Raw genomic sequence first — 17,393 nt, 5'->3', positions numbered from 1 at the left:
GCCATACGGCGTTTCAGCGCATGTCTAAAAGTATGGTTTATTTTTTCTCATTTCATGTGAATCTGGATGAGGTTCGATCCTCGACCTATGGAGCTTGACTTTTTTTCTCTCGGTCATACTGCAGGCGCATAGCCAAGACTTGCCGTCGAGGGTGAGGGGGGGTGGGTGCCTGTCTTATTGTTGCCTATGCACGTGCGTGACTTAACAAAGAAAAACACATGCTGAAGGCGGTAGTATAGAACTAGACAAAGTGTGCTGAGCACAATGACGACATGGCTCATTACTATAGCAACACGCTAATTCCCAAGAGACACGAGCAAGAAAAAGACCCCGATATTTTTCACCCCATATCTCAGCGAGCTGTGCGTGGCGTAACCGTATAAGACAGGTCTGGGGTCCTGGAAGACTTGCCGTCGAGGGTGGGGGGAGGGTAGATGCCCGTCTTGGGTCTGGGGGATTCTCGGACTATTTTTTTCTACAAAACTGCAGAAAGCAATTCCAAATATACACAAAAATATGTTTATTCTCTTAATTTATCAATTTATAAAGACACAAGTTCATATTTGTTAAATAATAACGATTCTTGTTATCCTTAACCGTTACTGTTATGTGTTTACTGTGACGAAAGGTCACAGCATATAACGCTCTAAATTACAAAACGTTATACGAAAAATAGCCGAAGTAATGGGAAAATATAAAACCTAGCTCCTAAGCATCAAATTATTCCCCTTAAATTACTCCTCATTATTCCTGAGATATAGCTTGCGGATTCGAACTGTCAATCTACATGTCATCATCCGTCTACAGTTCTTGATTTTCCCGGAGAGTACTGTCGTTCCCCTCACTTTCGCCTTCCATTTCAGGCGGGTCTGTGCTCAATGCGAACAAAGACGGGACCTTATTCTTGCGTCTATAGACTTCGCATGCCAGCTAAAAATAAAAAATAAAAACATTTTGAAACTAATTTCTAAACCATAGCTCCAACATGTTGTTGCTTTCGGGGAACTAATGGCCGATAAGGGGAGTCTTATAAGGGGCCCACCATTTCATATCTGACTTTTTACCTGGGGGGGATAAAATACAAAGAATATAATGTACCAAGTAGGGTGGGAGAGCGGGAAGCTTGAGATATAACTAAAGCCCCATCTACACTACAAATTTTATGTTTAAGACAATTTTTATTTGCTAGTGTAGATGGAGCAAAGTTGGCAATTTTTATGTGGCAACTATAGTTGCTCAAAAGCTAGCACGTTTGCTTTTTCTCGGCAATTAAAAATTGTCACACATGAAAAATTGCTAGTGTAGATGCCAACAAATACAGTCGTCAACTAAAAATTGTTAGCGTAGCCATCTACACTACCTGTACAGGCCCGTACCCAGGATTTTTCTTGGGGGGGGGGGGGGGGGTGCGAAATCCTAAAAAGTGGATCTAATTTTTCCGGGGGGGAGGGGGAGGGAGGGAGTTCTCTGATAAAAATCTAACCACCAAGGCTGCCTTTGAAGCATGCCTTTTCAGTATCTCCACGGGACGTTTATTTTTGGATTTGGCTACATACCAGAGGGATCTAGCTTATGGTTCTTAGTTTTGTCTACAAATAGCGGTCTATTGAGAACCAAAAGTGGACTTTTGGCCCTTGTGGGGGGGGGTTCGTTCCCACCCCCTGCACCCCCCTGGGTACGGGCCTGCTGTACCAATTAGATACACTTAAAATTTCCCCGAAGAAAACAAAAAGGGGGCATTTTTCTTGCCGGGTTTTAAAAGTACGCGGGTCACACTGATCGATGTATTGTAGAGTTAATACCTGTATCGCATTAGCATCAGGGGATACACGACTCGCCATCTCCTGCGACAGATGCGCCGAGGCACGGTAAAAGTACTTCACCATGAACAGGTAAAACAGGATTGTGATAACCGGAAGCGGAAGTACCAGCAAAGGGACGATGACGAATTTCTTGAGGCCAAAGAATCCGACCATCAGGATATGGAAGATAACAAGGCTAGCAACCATCCTGGCGAAGGAACACACGTGAGGTATGATGATGCAGGGGGAGATGAAGATGATTGGGCTTGCGACCTTTCTGGCGGGGAAACAGGGTATGGGGTGGGGTCATAATGCGGGAGGGACTGAGGGGTACGTGGAAGAGGATGTGATCAGTTGGTGGGTGATACAGGGGATTGGGACTGGGGGGGGGGGGGGAGGGTGTATCAGTTGGTGGGTGATACAGGGGGATGGGACGGGGGGAGGGTGTACCAGTTGGTGGGTGATACAGGGGATTGGGACGGGGGGGAGGGTGTATCAGTTGGTGGGTGATACAGGGGGATGGGACGGGGGGAGGGTGTATCAGTTGGTGGGTGATACAGGGGGATGGGACGGGGGGGGGGGAGGGTGTATCAGTTGGTGGGTGTACAAGGGGGGTGGAACGGGGGGAGGGTGTATCAGTTGGTGGGTGATAAAGGGGGATGGGACGGGGGGGGGAGGGTGTATCAGTTGGTGGGTGATACAGGGGGTGGGACGGGGGGGGGGGGGTGTATCAGTTGGTGGGTGATACAGTGGGGTGGGACGGGGGGGAGGGTGTATCAGTTGGTGGGTGATACAAGGGGGGTGGGACGGGGGGAGGGTGTATCAGTTGGTGGGTGATACAGGGGGTGGGACGGGGGGGAGGGTGTATCAGTTGGTGGGTGATACAGGGGGTGTGGGACGGGGGGGAGGGTGTATCAGTTGGTGGGTGATACAGGGGGGTGGGACGGGGGGGGAGGGTGTATCAGTTGGTGGGTGATACAGGGGGATGGGACGGGGGGGGGAGGGTGTATCAGTTGGTGGGTGATACAGGGAGGTGGGACGGGGGGGGGGGGAGGTTGTATCAGTTGGTGGGTGATACAAGGGGGGTGGGACGGGGGGGAGGGTGTATCAGTTGGTGGGTGATACAGGGAGGTGGGACGGGGATGGGGGGGGGAAGGTTGTATCAGTTGTTGGGTGATACAAGGGGGGTGGGACGGGGGGAGGGTGTATCAGTTGGTGGGTGATACAGGGGGGTGGGATGGGGGGGAGGGTATATCAGTTGGTGGGTGAAACAGGGGGATGGGACGGGGAGGGGGAGGGTGTATCAGTTGGTGGGTGATACAGGGGGTTGGGACGGGGGGGAGGGTGTATCAGTTGGTGGGTGATACAAGGGGTTGGGACGGGGGCGAAGGTGAAATCAGTTGGTGGGTGATACAGGGGGATGGGACGGGGGGGAGGTTGTATCAGTTGGTGGGTGATACAGGGGGATGGGACGGGGGGGAGGGTGTATCAGTTGGTGGGTGATACAAGGGGTTGGGACGGGGGCGAAGGTGAAATCAGTTGGTGGGTGATACAGGGGGGTGGGACGGGGGGGAGGTTGTATCAGTTGGTGGGTGATACAGGGGGATGGGACGGGGGGGAGGGTGTATCAGTTGGTGGATGATACAAGGGGGGTGGGACGGGGGGAAGGGCGAAATCAGTTGTGGGATTATACCTCTCAAATATGACCGGCCAGAGCTGCCCGCCTGAGTTATACGTTGCCGTGTAGACACACAGGACTTGGTGGATCCACACGATGTACCCAAGAATGAAGTAGAGCAAGACAAACAGGACGATGAGAGGTGCCAGCACGCAATACGTCAAACCAATCATGATCGTCAACATGTGCTCGGACAACTAAAACAACAAGAACGCCATGTTGGACCATAACCAACACGAGGGCGAGGGGCGGCAATGTGCAAAAATAGTTTTGCGAGAGGAAAATTTCAAATCACACTCGCGAATGTAAATTGCATGGAGTAGTCTTTACTGACGTGAAGTCAAGGTACAGGTAATATATTCATTTATCAAGGCGGCAAATTTTACACTTTCTACCACCTACATCCCCAGATCCGAAATTTGACTCTTTAAGGCCTCTCCCGGGTAATTGCTTTCAAAAATTCATTCAAATTGAAACCCGTTTAGGAGCCCCTTCAAAACGTGCCATCGATTTGATCGTTGGCGAACATAATCACCAATGCTTCTAGTTAGCAAATTTGTGAAATAAAAATTAGATAGGCGCGACGCACGTGCAAATGAGATCGCAGCTTTGAAGGTTTGGTACTAAACCTAACTTAGGTTTAGTACAGTTTTTGAAAACTGTAGTTGCAAACCACTCTATTTCAGTGCAAATTGATGTCTTATATGACAAGCGGACAACCGAATCGAATGGAAATATGGGAGAATTGACACTCGATATGTTTCGATATTTCCAGGAATCCAAGGAAGGCGTGGACACCACACCCTCCCCACCCCAAAAGTCCTAAAATTGATCCCTACTTTAACCCCCTCCCCCCCTCATGCGGTCGTGCAACCCAATCCTCATAACCCCCCCTCCCCCCTCATGCGATCGTGCAACCCAATCCTCATACCCTAGATCAACTCTCACCTCTACATCATAGTTAGCCCTGGGCGGCTCCCATGAGGTCCTCTTCTCCCTCGGGGTTCGCGAGATGCATTTCGTGACACACAGCACCAGCAGATCGAATACGCGGATGATTTCAAACGAGAAACCGGTCAGCGAGTTGAGCACGATGAACATTATGAAGAAAGTAGATTGGCTTGGCAAAGTGCGTGCGAGGAATTCTGGGATTTTCTTCGGGCTCTCTATCATTTCTTCTAGTTTGCTAAGAGCTGAACTGGCGAGTGCGACGAACAGGAATTGGTTGATTATCTGTGGAGTATTTATAATTGATCAATTAGACAAACTGACAAGAGGAGGGCTAAGCACCAATAAAAATGGCCTGATCAGGCCCAAAATGTACGTTTCAGGCCCAAAATGTACGTTTCATTTTTTCGGGACATAGCCGAGCCGAGGAAAGGCCAAAGTTCCCAAGCCATCTGTAGGCGCTAATTTTTAGAGGGGGCACAAGACGGCTGTACACAGGTATGCTTTCTACTGTATCTCTTTCCCTAAAGGGCTTTTTACTGTATCAAAGACAGTTGGGTGAGGCAACTCTTTCTTTTTCTTTCCACTGTATCATCAAAGACATTTTTGTGGTGTAACCATTTCTGTATCCCTTAAATGCTTTTGACTGTATCAAAAAGAGTTGGGTAACACAACCCTTTCACTTGTCCTAAAAGCCTTTCTACTGTATCAAAGACAATTTTATGGCGTAACCATTTCTCTAGCCTTTCAATGCTTTCTACTGTATCAAAGACAATTTTATGGCGTAACCATTTCTCTAGACTTTCAATGCTTTTGACTGTATCAAAGACAATTTTATGGTGTAACCATTTCTCTAGCCTTTCAATGCTTTTGACTGTATCAAAGACAATTTTATGGCGTAACCATTTCTCTAGCCTTTCAATGCTTTTGACTGTATCAAAGACAATTTTATGGCGTAACCATTTCTCTAGCCTTTCAATGCTTTTGACTGTATCAAAGACAATTTTATAGCGTAACCATTTCTCTAGCCTTTCAATGCTTTCTACTGTATCAAAGATAATTTTATGGCGTAGCCATTTCTCTAGCCTTTCAATGCTTTTGACTGTATCAAAGACAATTTTTATGGCGTAACCATTTCTCTAGCCTTTCAATGCTTTTGACTGTATCAAAGACAATTTTTATGGCGTAACCATTTCTCTAGCCTTTCAATGCTTTCTACTGTATCAAAGAAGCTTGAGTGGCGTAACTCTAAAAGTTTACCTTGAATAGGAACAGTCGACCAAGGACGGATTTGTCCTCTTCCGTCCGCGACGCGAGCCCTTCTCTTCGTGTGATGAGATGCATTATCTGTCAACACGTGAGCAGTTAGCTAGCCTCGTCCCCAGGCTATTTTCGGTCACCTCTAGTCTTATTTTAATTCAACATTTAGAGAAGACGTCATGAAAAGGATAACCATCAAACGTGCACAGGGAAAAAACCTAATGTTAAAATACCACCCGCGCACACTTTTCCGGAAGGTTAGCTCTTAGTCACCCTAAGACAGAGAGAACACAGAAATTATGACATCTAGTATACGCATGCGCGCGCCACTAAATGATCTTATTGTGTCCTAGTATAGTCGGTAATGCCGCTGGACAATGATTACTTGATTATATTAAGATCACGTGGATACATACCCAGGGCAGAATCAAGAAGAACAGAGTCAACACCACGCTGGATAGATATCCTTTAATAAGCGAGTTCAAGAACGGATAGTTGCCTATGACTGAAAAGCAAGGTATTATAGTTAAGCTGTTTAAAAATAGAGGATTTAAGGAACGAAACACTATTCACATGTATTTCCTATGTGTGTGTTTGGAGAGGGGGTGGGGGATGACGGGCACTTAAAGGACGCTACGCTACAGTACTTACAGGAGGTGATCGATGGGATGTATTTCTCCAAGTTGTCGAGTTCGATAAGCGATGACACAAAGCCAGTGGGGATTGCCCAAAAAAACATCAAAGCAAATATGATGCCCCACGATACGATACTACGGGCCAGTCTGGAGAGAGAGAGACCACAACAAATGAACAACGAGACAACGAATATACGGACAATACGATGTCCAACGACACGATACTGCGGACCAGAGAGAGACAATAGAAAATGAACAACCAGACAATACAGACATCTAAGCAAATATGACGCCCCAGGATGCTCCTTTAACTGACGTCTTTTTACCTCCCGTTTCCTTGGTGCGACCTGTCGCATATGTCATGTTTGGCGAAGGTGTGGTCTCCCGTATGAAGCGATACGATGATGAGGTCTCCCAAATTATGACGTCATGTTTCGCTTACCTTGAAGCGAGTGCGATGATGAGGTCTCCCAAGTTATGACGTCATATTTCGCTTACCTTGAAGCGAGTGCGATGGTGAGGTCTCCCAAATTATGACGTCATGTTTCGCTTATCTTGAAGCGAGTGCGATGGTGAGGTCTCCCAAATTATGACGTCATGTTTCGCTCACCTTGACGCGAGTGCGATGGTGAGGTCTCCCAAATTATGACGTCATGTTTTGCTCACCTTGAAGCGAGTGCGATGGTGAGGTCTCCCAAAATATGACGTCATGTTTCGCTCACCTTGAAGCGAGTGCGATGGTGAGGTCTCCCAAATTATGACGTCATGTCTCGCTCACCTTGAAGCGAGTGCGATGGTGAGGTCTCCCAAATTATGACTTCATGTTTCGCTTACCTTGACGCGAGTGCGATGATGAGGTCTCCTAAATTATGACGTCATGTTTCGCTTACCATTAAGCATGCGCGATGTTGAGGTCTTCCATGTGACGTCATGTTTACCTTGAAGCAAGGACGACGGTGAGGTTCCCCCATATGACGTCATCCTTGTCTGGTGCCGGCTGTACGTTCATTAGCATACCGTCCTCGTCCCACAGAACTTGCGCCGCCACACTCGCTGACTGCAGGGACTTGAACACAATAAACGCGCAAGGGATGCTGGGATGGTCGCAACGCAACTCGTCCTCTAACCGACCCTGCATCACCTGACGACAAACGATGGCGAATCGGAATGACGCATTGCTGACGCAAAACTGATTGGCATGGCAACCAGAAAGCATGAGATGCTTCACATATCTTGTATTAAAGGCGCTGTATCGTTCTCGGCGTGTTAGCGGGTATAGGTGTTACATATAGAAACCACAGATTAATAGAGAGATAAACAACTCTTAATTAATACCAAGAAGGAGAGCATATAAAGATTGATGAGAGATTCTCTATGTGGTTTAAGGAAATTGTAATCATCGCATGCCCTTCCAGGATAACTCGGGCAACTCTAATTGTCTGAGCACCAATCAACGACATAAGAAATAGGTGGGGGAACGCCGATTCGGTTCCTGAGTCGGATGGGTGTGTCCTTCGTACGCGCAATGTACTAGTGTAACGACGAGTCATACCTTTAGGTTATTTTCGTGAAACGTGATGGAATCCGTCTTCTCTCCGCAGCATTTGGGCCTGTGTTTTGGCCGGTCCCCCTTCGTCAGAAGTTGATGCTTAAAAGCGTATTTTTTATATATCAGCACTGAGTCATATTAACATTCACTACTGCAAGTAATAAACTGAGGTAACTTGGTGCAATAAATACGATAAACTGCAGTCATTTACTCTATTCCAAACCAATGAGTAAACAAGTTACAATCAATCAATTAATCAAACAATCTAGAGACAAACAAATAATAGGACCCTACAATCCAGAAGCAGAAATAAGGGATGGATAGGGAACCTGGTTAAATAAACAACGGCCACTGTGTCACCCCAAAGGATAACGAAGGCATGAACGCCAAAGTGGAAGGTTGTGGGGCTGTGCGTTATCGAAAACCTTATAAAAACTCAAATGTGAGGATATGCCCTATCTGCACAACCGGTGAGGTGAAGGATGAGGTTCATTCCCTGACAAGATGCCCCAAATTTTGTGATGAAAGAGCCGAACTTTTCACAAACATACAAATGGCAAAAAACATTAATATCAATCGAATGTCAGGAAATGGCTTCTTCCTCCTCCTCATTAATCCACCGACAAAACTTCAAAAAATAATAGCAAAATTTATTGCCAAAATCACTTCGTTACGAAGCACAATGACGTTGTTGTCCTTCATCGCACGTGAAAATATTTCAATGTTATTTGGAACTCATCTTATGTACACAATCTGTGTAAAGACCAAATATAAAGTATGTATGTATGTTATAGGGACTCCCCATGTTTGAAACGGGGGGGGGGGGGGGGGGTAGGGAAAAGAGAAAAAAGGGTAGGACCATTCGTTTTTGGATGTTCGCATTGCTATGTCTGCATGCCATTCCTACCCTGGCCTTCTCGAGGCTCAGCACTGCGGCGTCATGCTTGCCTATCAGAGCGACCCACTTTTTAAGATTTTGTACAATAATGGCTTCCGAAACCTGAAAAAAGGCGAAAATAACTCATAAATATCACAGGCAAATACAGGAAACAGAAGAAAAATTACATCAATTAACTCGCCAACTAGTGACAAGTTTTCCCGTAAAATGGCGATCTTCTTCAATTCACACCGTCAATCATTTCACTGACACCAGTCAAGGCAGCCATTATCTCGGATATGTGACGTAATAGAAAAGAGACAAAGCCTGAAGATAATGCAGACTCATACTAGGTCCTCAAAGATGCGCAGTACATCGCCAGTAAGGAAAAGCAAAGCATCACGGGCAGGAAAAAATGTGATGTGTAACATCATCGCCTTCAAATAACCTCTTTTTTCACATTTTTTTCTTGTATAAAACCAGCAATTATCTGGAAATGACTCTGGAGATGAAGACTGCAGATCAAAAGGGGTAGTTTTCATTTATGGTTATTACCTGTCCTGGAAAAAGGGCTTCCATGTATTTACTGAGTATCGACTTGTCCAGCAGCTAAACAAATAAAAACATTAGAATTAAGACGTTCTTTCCCGTTCGACCAGTAACCCTTGGCAACCGTCTCTCATCTTATAGAGACAGCGTGTATCAGTTTTATCGTAGTAAAATTGTTATATTTTGTCTTGCATGTAGAGAATTCCCCATGGCCATACGCAGGCTGAAAACTCTTAAGCTCCTCCCATTAGAATATCGAAGAGACATAACCGATCTAGTTCTGTTATTTAAAATAAAAAATGGTGATGTGAGCATTAGTTTAGCTAGCCTTCTCTCTCCAGCCACGTCCCGATACAATACTCGAAATTACCATCCTAACAATTACCGCCTTTTTTCCACTCACAACCAAAATTATTACAGGAATTCGTATTTCCCTAGAACTGTCAAACTTTGGAATAGTCTCCCTTCACGTAAGCCCCAATTGAAATTCAAAGAATTTCAATTGGGGCTTACGCCCTGTTTTCTTCTCCAGTCACATTGTTTCTTATTTTCTTTATTTTGTTTATTTCCTATTGTAAACCGTAGTATTTTGTGTGACAAAGCCAATAAACTAAAAACTAAACTAGCATGTAGGTTCGTGTAAGAACAATACAAGTACCGAATGAGACGAGAAAAAATCGAAAGTGATTCACTTTAAAAACATGTTAAATTATAATTATAATCATCTCCTCGCTGAGATCTTGCGACGAGAAAATATCTTTATCGGATAAAATTCCCCCCAAATTCTTTTTTTTAATGAATAGTTATTCGGGAAATCTAAACTGTGTCGGTGTGCTCTGAAGGTGTTTCAGATCTACAAAAAGGAATGACAATTTATCATGTGTCTTTTGAACCTTAAAACTTCCTTATAATACTGAGAGTTGCTAAAAGTTGAATGGATTCTTAAATATGCAAATTCTTCCTTTCACTTACCTTTGGGGACAGCTCTCTGACGAACACTGCGTACTGATTAGGTAGGCCGACGGCGAGGTGTTTCTGTCTGTAGCTTATGTACACCCCCCATTCCTGGTACAGTAGATAGCATATGATGAGCGTGTAGCCCCACACTGCAATCAAGTGAGCCCAACCTTTGGAGGCCTTCTCCGCTAAGTTAGACATCGTCAGCACATCCAGACCACTCAAGGGCTTCTCTAGTCCTCCGTAGACATTTAGTGGGATCAACACAACAATGCCATACGGCAGAAGGACAATTGAAATCTTAATGCAAAGTTTGATAAAGCGCATGTATACGAGAGCGTCGATTCCTGCTTCCTCGAAGATGGTGTCATCATCTGCGGCTTTTGAAAGAAGCAGCCACCCAAAGAAGGAATTGTTATATTTTTGCGGAGTTAGAGTATCATTGAGCAGAAGTCTCGGCGAATAAAGTCGCTTTATCCTTAGCCTCAGGAAGCTGAATAGCGTAAAAAGAATCAGAGCAAACCCTCCATTGATTGCTAAGGACACTAGGAATACCCCTACGCTGTTAGCTTGGTTATCGGGAGAAGTCTTGTTAGTTCCATTCATGTTGTTGTTTATCTCGCGTGTCGTGCTGTGGCCCTGCTACGTGACCCAACTGGAAGCAATCATGCGCGTAACGTTTTCTCCGCATATATCAATTTCTGTCAAGTAGAAGTAACGCTTATCATGACTCAATGACCAGACTGACTGAGATATTCCACAAACGCGGGTTTTATCAGTTGATGTGCGCTAGCAAAGAGATTTCAGGAATTCTTTTTTATTGCAATCTGCCTACAGCCCGCTTGCATATTACCAAAAGTGATTTTTTAACGAGTATGTGACTTGATAATGTGTACATATTTAAATGTCTCGGCTGATTTCACTTCACTCTATAGAATTCAGATTATGCAAAACGGATAAGAGAATTGAGGGGAAACCTGCCACCACATGAATGGGGCCGGTGTTTTTTTTTTTTTTTTTTTTTTTTTGGGGGGGGGGGGGGGGGGCAGGCCCGTACCCAGGATTTTTCTTGAGGGTGCGGCATCCCCCTGGGTACGGGCCTGGGGACTTAGGGCTTGCGGCTCCATCCATGCTCTGGAGCCCCCCTCCCCCCCCCCCCCCCCCCCCCTATAAAAAAAAGGGCAAGTCTTCCCAGTCCTCCTCTGCTTCTCTATTTCAAAATGGAGGACGTGGTGGAATCGTGTGATTCAGCGGACGAAAACAAACCGAAAAATGTGTGCGCGGAGTGTGGTAAACAGTTCAACAAAAACTGGAGGCTGGTAGAACACATCCGAACTCACACTGGAGAGGCAAGTAAATCAATGTTTAGGCGTATTTCTGATAAGAGGGGATAGATTGATAAAAGCTCGTGTTTAACGTAAACAAGTAAACGATTAGTGTACTCTTATTTCTCAATTCAACGTGATGTAAACAACAAAAGGTGCTAAGCTAAGTGTTTTACTATAATTTTATCTATAGAAATGCCTTATATCAGTGTAAATGTGAACTGGAGAGTTGGGTGTCCGAATTTATTTGACTAAGTTACCAGGAGTTTATGCACCAGTCAATAGACAGCCCGGCCCCCCGTCCCCCGGGACATACCGGGGAAGTAACGCGGTCACGCGGGGGAGTTAACACCTATTCAACACCTGTAGTCCACCGGGGTCCAGGGGATTTAACAGAAGCCCTCAACACTCCGGGATAGGGGGCGGCGAATTGGTGAACCAGAAATTGCGTTTGGCTTCTCTGGTTTTTCCCGACTTATTCAAATTATAATCTTTCAAAATATAGTTTGCTCGCTATCTATTGATGTCTGTTGATTTTTAAATTTGGCATAGCCTGTGCTGAAAATACTAGAGAGGACCCAAAAGTGGGTGTAGCCGAAGTTTAGTTCACTGAACATGGTAGCTCAAAAAAAGGTGTCGCAGTTTGGGACGTCATCGGAAAACACCAAGGGCATGTATTGGGGGTTTTCACAGCGTCACAGGCCCTGATGGCCGGGAAAGTAACACGTATTTCACAACATATGAATTAAATTTCCCCGCTATGTCCTGGGGGTCGGGATGCTAGGGTTTTAATTGACTGGTGCATTACTTGGACTTGTCTTCTATTCAGAGGCCATTTGTGTGTGAGTCTCCTGGCTGTGACAAGGCTTTCTACCGAGCTTTCCACTTGAAGAGGCACCAGTTGTCACACTCACATGATGCCAAGAAATTAGTGTAAGTTGCTCAGCTGGGAAAAACTATCCTACCACAATAAAGGTTTGATTAGTCCTCTCTTCCTGAAACACACAAATGTTTATTTATATATTGAGTTAAATCAATAGGGCTTTACTACGATATGCTCTTTTCCCATATATTTTTATGTTCTTTCCCCATATAACTTTGTCACATATTTTAAAATTTCCCCCATCCCCTCCCCCCATAGGATTTTATGTATCTACCCCCATATAATTTTTTTTGCAAAAACTCATGTAAAATTTACTGGGCTTCTGCACAGGGAGCCCAAGCTCACAGTTACTGGTATTTTGGGTTTTGTGAGAAATTCTTATTCCCTGCTAGCAGAAGCCTCTTTTTTCTGTATTTTCTCTGCCATGGGTCGGAACTGTTTTCCTTGCGTATGCGTGAGCGTTAATAAGCAACTGTCAAAACCCGTACAATCGCGCGAAAGCTGTCAATATGCTAATATGCTTTGTATGGGTTTAGTCGCAAATTATGAATCAAACTCTGGTTAGTTTTCCTCTTCAAAAAAGAAAACAACTGTTCAATTTCAATCACCTAAGACATCACTAAAAAGATTGAACAGCAAACGCAGCAAAGACGAGTTTTGTCTTGTTTGTGCGATAAATTTCAGGACATCTGGGCAGGCGAGTTTCTTCAATGTAAATATCGACAGATGGACTCGAAGAAAATGTTGCAAAACTTTTTGGTAAACTTCAGCTAATTCCAGAAGAATATGCAAAACCTGTAGACGGAAGATTGACTCGTTAGTCAAAAGAGAGAAAATTCTGAATGAAGATAAGGCATTGAATGGCTTCTTTTATAATTCGTCGCAGGATATTTCTACGGAGGACGCCGTTTTGAATACGGGCTTATCCCGCAGCCGATATACGCTTCACGCATGTGCTAGTCACTCAAATAGTGGCCAGTAATTAATGAACGGAGCATGCGCTCTGGATCTCCCGTCCACGATGGTGGACGGCAGTTTGATCAAACAAACTTGCCACCCATGGCAGAGGTGTCTTCTCCTCGCGAACTCCAGCCCAGCGAAATACAGAGAAAAGAGGCCTCTGCTAGCAGGGAAAAATTCTTAATATAAACACACGAAACTCACTGAGTGGTTAGAAGTGATCATTTTAAAATTACCTCTACGAAATTTTTTGTAAAATTCACAGAAAAATTAAAATAAAACTTCACAGAAAAATTAAAATAATCACTTCTTATCACTTGGTGAGTTTTGTGTGTTTTTATTAAGAATTTCTCACAAAACCAAAAAACACTAACTGTGAGCTTGGGCTCCCTGTGGCTTCTGCAGGTTGTGTTTTTACAGTATATGTTTTGTATTAATCACTCCCCTGTTTTGTAGGTGTTCTTTTCCAGGCTGTGGGGTAGCATTCTCCCTGAAGCAAAACTTAACAAGACATGAGAGAAGATCACATGATCAACCATTCAAGGTTGTACCAATAGGATGATATCAGGCCCATACCTTTAAGGTTTTGTGGGAGGGTGTAAAATTGTGTGGACAAATCTCAGGGGTGATGCATACTTTTCGTGAAACATTTATAATTTTGTGGTACTGTGTTTTGTGGAGTCCATACTCTAAAATTGTAACTTTTGGTTCTGAAGGTGGTACAAATGCCCCCTTGGTACTCCCCTTTCTTATGGACCTGGCTAAAAGTTGGCTTTAAAGGAACCTAGGTAGTCACTCCCTTTCCTCGCCTATCTGGTTTAGTTTTTTGAAGCCTAATTTTCATTTAATTGACAAGTTTATTCCATATTTTTTTCAGTGTGATGTTGAAGGATGCTCTGCTTCATTTAAGAAAAAACAACAGTTGAGAATTCACAACAATACACATGCGAATAAGCTCCCTTTCAGGTACAAAACCTGTGGCTCAGTTTGTCTTGTTGCAGAGCCTTGTTGAAGGTTTGATAGATAGACATTGCAACAAGGCGTTTAAAAGGCTATTGATTTGACTTACACAACAAATTTTCCATAATCTTTAAAACTCTTTGCAAATGAAATGTGCATTTCAATAGTCAATAAGATCTGCGTCAGTCACTGTGAAATCCATTCCATTCAATATAAAGGGCTCAATACTATTTAATCTATATCTTACAAAATGTCTGCATTTTTTCAAAATGAGTTAAGTTTAAAATATCCAAAGAAACTCCAAACAGGATTGCCATGTACTGTAATTCTAATGAATAGAGAAGAAAATACATCTCACTTGTCAACCTCTAGTTGCGAGTCACCAGGCTGTGATGAGAGCTTCCCAACAACCCAGAAACTGTTGCGACACATGAAGAAACATAAAAAAGGTACCACGACTTAAGACCTCAAACCATTAATTGATGCATATTAAGAATGAAGGGTAGGGGTATGCAAGGGTTATAAGACGGGGATGTTCTTCCATCCATTTCCTTATATTTCTTTATATTCTTTTATGCAAAATATCTTAAAATAGGTGAGGAGGGGTGGGGTGTCAGCATGTTTGGCTAGTTCTGTAGTTTGTCAGATGTATTTCAGTTGTGTAAATTCTCAATTGCTTGTTGTGTAGGACATGTTTGCTCCCACCCAGACTGTGAAGAGAGGTTTTCTTCTTTCCATTTACTCAGACGCCACATTGCCTCACATGGTTAGTATCCTTTTGTCATGTACATTAAAAGTCTTAAGTCTTTTTTATTTGAGTACACTTGTTGTTAATAATCATCTTTTTTGACAGGTTTCACATGTAGAACTTGTGACAAAGTTTTCTTGTCTAGATATCTGGTATGTAGTTTAACATGGCTGTTGAGTGTGTCTGTTTATTGTTCTTTTCACACTGCCTCTTTTTTTATCAGCTGAAAAAACACAAAGAGATCCATGCTCCAGACAGAAAGGTGTTTGAGTGTCCCAGGGAGACATGTGGAAAGCTGTTTACCAAGGTACAAATGGTTATCCCACTGATGATGACAATGTTGATGCTTATGAAGGGTATTAATGGAGTAGATATAGTGAAGAGTGTTTGGTGGTGGAGACGTTTGGTGTGATGATAGTGGTGGTGATTATAAAAGTGCTTAGTGTTACTTATAATGGTGGTAAGGACTATCCTGATGATGGTAATTATTATGGGGAAGATAATGAGGTGGTGGTGGTAATTTTGATAGTCATTTTGGTAATGATGATGGTTATGATGGTTTTGGTGGTGATTGCAAGGAACAAAAGGTCAGCACTTGTAGAATAAGAATTGAAATTCCCAATCCCATCTTGGTATAGGGAATTAGTCAATAAATTGTCTAAACCAATCAATTATTTGCATTGTTTTTACTGCCAAGTCATAAACATTTTTGGCAGAAAGATATTGATTGGTGGTGTTGAAGATGGCAAACCGGTCACAATGATGGCAATTTGGTGAAGGATAACATCACTGTTTGCATAGGCTCCAATAGTAACACTGATGTGGTTATGTTAAAAATAATGCTCTGCCATTTATTTGAATGACTACTTTTATTTTAGGCAAGTAATCTAAGAGTTCATATCCAGACCTACCATGAAGGCAAAAGGCTATTTACCTGCCATATAGAGGGGTGTGAGAAGACCTTTGCTCATAAGGTATTACGATTACAGCTTTCAATGTATAACTCCATTCAAAGATGAGCTTATCAGTATTTATGTAACAGTCAATGAGTGGTTAGATTTAGTGCATATTTCATTTTTTTTTATTCATTCTTCGTTAGAAATCCCTTGAACAGCATTTAGAAAACCACAACAAACAGGCTGAAAAGGTAGAGTACATCTGATGATGGGGAAAATGATGATGTTGATGCCAATGATGATGATGATGATGTTGGTGATGATGATGATAACAATTATGATAATATTGATGACGATGATGATAATGTTGATGTCAATGATGATCGATGATGGTAATATAATGTGATGGTGATGACTGATGATGTGATTGATTATGATAATGATGACAATGATGTAGTAAATGATGACAATGATGTAGTAAATGATGACAATGATGATAATGAGAGACAATTATGATAATGAGAAGTGTGGTTTGGTTTTTAGCAGCTGCTTGTGGGAAGGGCGTGGGAAGTATGCTACTAAGTCACCTTTGATATTTTTGTGAAGTTACCCAACCAATAAGAATGCGAGAAACAAGCTGATTGACACCAAAATGCCATCCAGCATGGCAATGAGAAGCTTCATTGCACATCATAACACAATGGAATCTAATTGTTATTCAGTTCATCTCTTGTAAATCTCACATGCTAATTGGCTAATGATACTATGATAATTAGCTTATGTATTGTGATTTCTAAATCTGTTTTCTTCACTTTTGCAGGAAAAGTGCAAGCCTAAAAAGAAAAGAAAAAGAAAACATAAACACACAAAAGTGGATGGGCAAGATTCACATGGTGAAACAACAGATGATCAGATTGCCTCTGAAGATAGCGCCCTTAAAGGTAGCGAACCCGACCATCCAAGCCAAAGCAGAATAAGTGAGATGAGAGGTAACCCACAGTGTGACGCAGGACAGAACATGGAGACTGTGCACCACCCAGCTGATCAACAACATCACACAAGTCAGGAAAAGAGTTTAAAACCAACAGTTAGCAGTTTACATCATGCTTTGGATTCGGTTCCTACTAGCGAACTCAAACATATATGTGAGAGGAGGGCAGACACAAATTGTAATGATCTCCTTGAGCAAGCAATCCGCAGCATTACGGAGCCTCATGATACTAGTAGCATAACACATTTCTGCGAAGGGTGCAAAGGCAGGCGATCTCTCGGGTGCTCGGTGTCTGTAAGCAGCTAGACCTCTTAAAAGGGGGTTGAAGTTTCAAATTAAAATATTATATGTTTATAGAGAACAGAAACATAGACG

At 43.2% G+C, this 17,393-nt stretch overlaps 2 protein-coding genes across 2 annotated transcripts; one reads left to right on the top strand and one right to left on the bottom strand.

The window, feature by feature from the left end:
* Window positions 1-505: 505 nt before the first annotated feature.
* LOC5513572 (CSC1-like protein HYP1) lies at window positions 506-11,157 on the bottom strand. Its single transcript, XM_048733661.1, has 12 exons — window positions 10,271-11,157; window positions 9,305-9,358; window positions 8,780-8,872; window positions 7,876-7,971; window positions 7,262-7,464; window positions 6,340-6,470; window positions 6,105-6,193; window positions 5,689-5,775; window positions 4,429-4,713; window positions 3,496-3,677; window positions 1,803-2,010; window positions 506-930 (listed from the first exon to the last, which is right to left on the bottom strand). The coding sequence occupies exons 1-12, from the start codon at window positions 10,859-10,861 to the stop codon at window positions 802-804; spliced, it is 2,148 nt and encodes a 715-aa protein (XP_048589618.1). The 5' UTR covers window positions 10,862-11,157; the 3' UTR covers window positions 506-801.
* Window positions 11,158-11,450: 293 nt separating this feature from the next.
* Window positions 11,451-17,389, top strand: LOC5513534 (transcription factor IIIA). Its single transcript, XM_001633772.3, has 11 exons — window positions 11,451-11,604; window positions 12,410-12,513; window positions 13,880-13,967; window positions 14,301-14,389; window positions 14,756-14,832; window positions 15,072-15,149; window positions 15,237-15,283; window positions 15,355-15,438; window positions 16,010-16,105; window positions 16,231-16,278; window positions 16,848-17,389. Exons 1-11 carry the CDS (start codon window positions 11,476-11,478, stop codon window positions 17,322-17,324), a joined length of 1,317 nt encoding a protein of 438 aa, XP_001633822.1. The 5' UTR covers window positions 11,451-11,475; the 3' UTR covers window positions 17,325-17,389.
* Window positions 17,390-17,393: the final 4 nt, after the last annotated feature.

Source organism: Nematostella vectensis, chromosome 10 (genome assembly GCF_932526225.1).
Source record: "Nematostella vectensis chromosome 10, jaNemVect1.1, whole genome shotgun sequence".
Lineage (NCBI taxonomy): Eukaryota > Metazoa > Cnidaria > Anthozoa > Actiniaria > Edwardsiidae > Nematostella > Nematostella vectensis.
The sequence above is the reverse complement of the archived record's forward strand: the minus strand, read 5'-3'. Positions and strand labels throughout refer to the sequence as shown.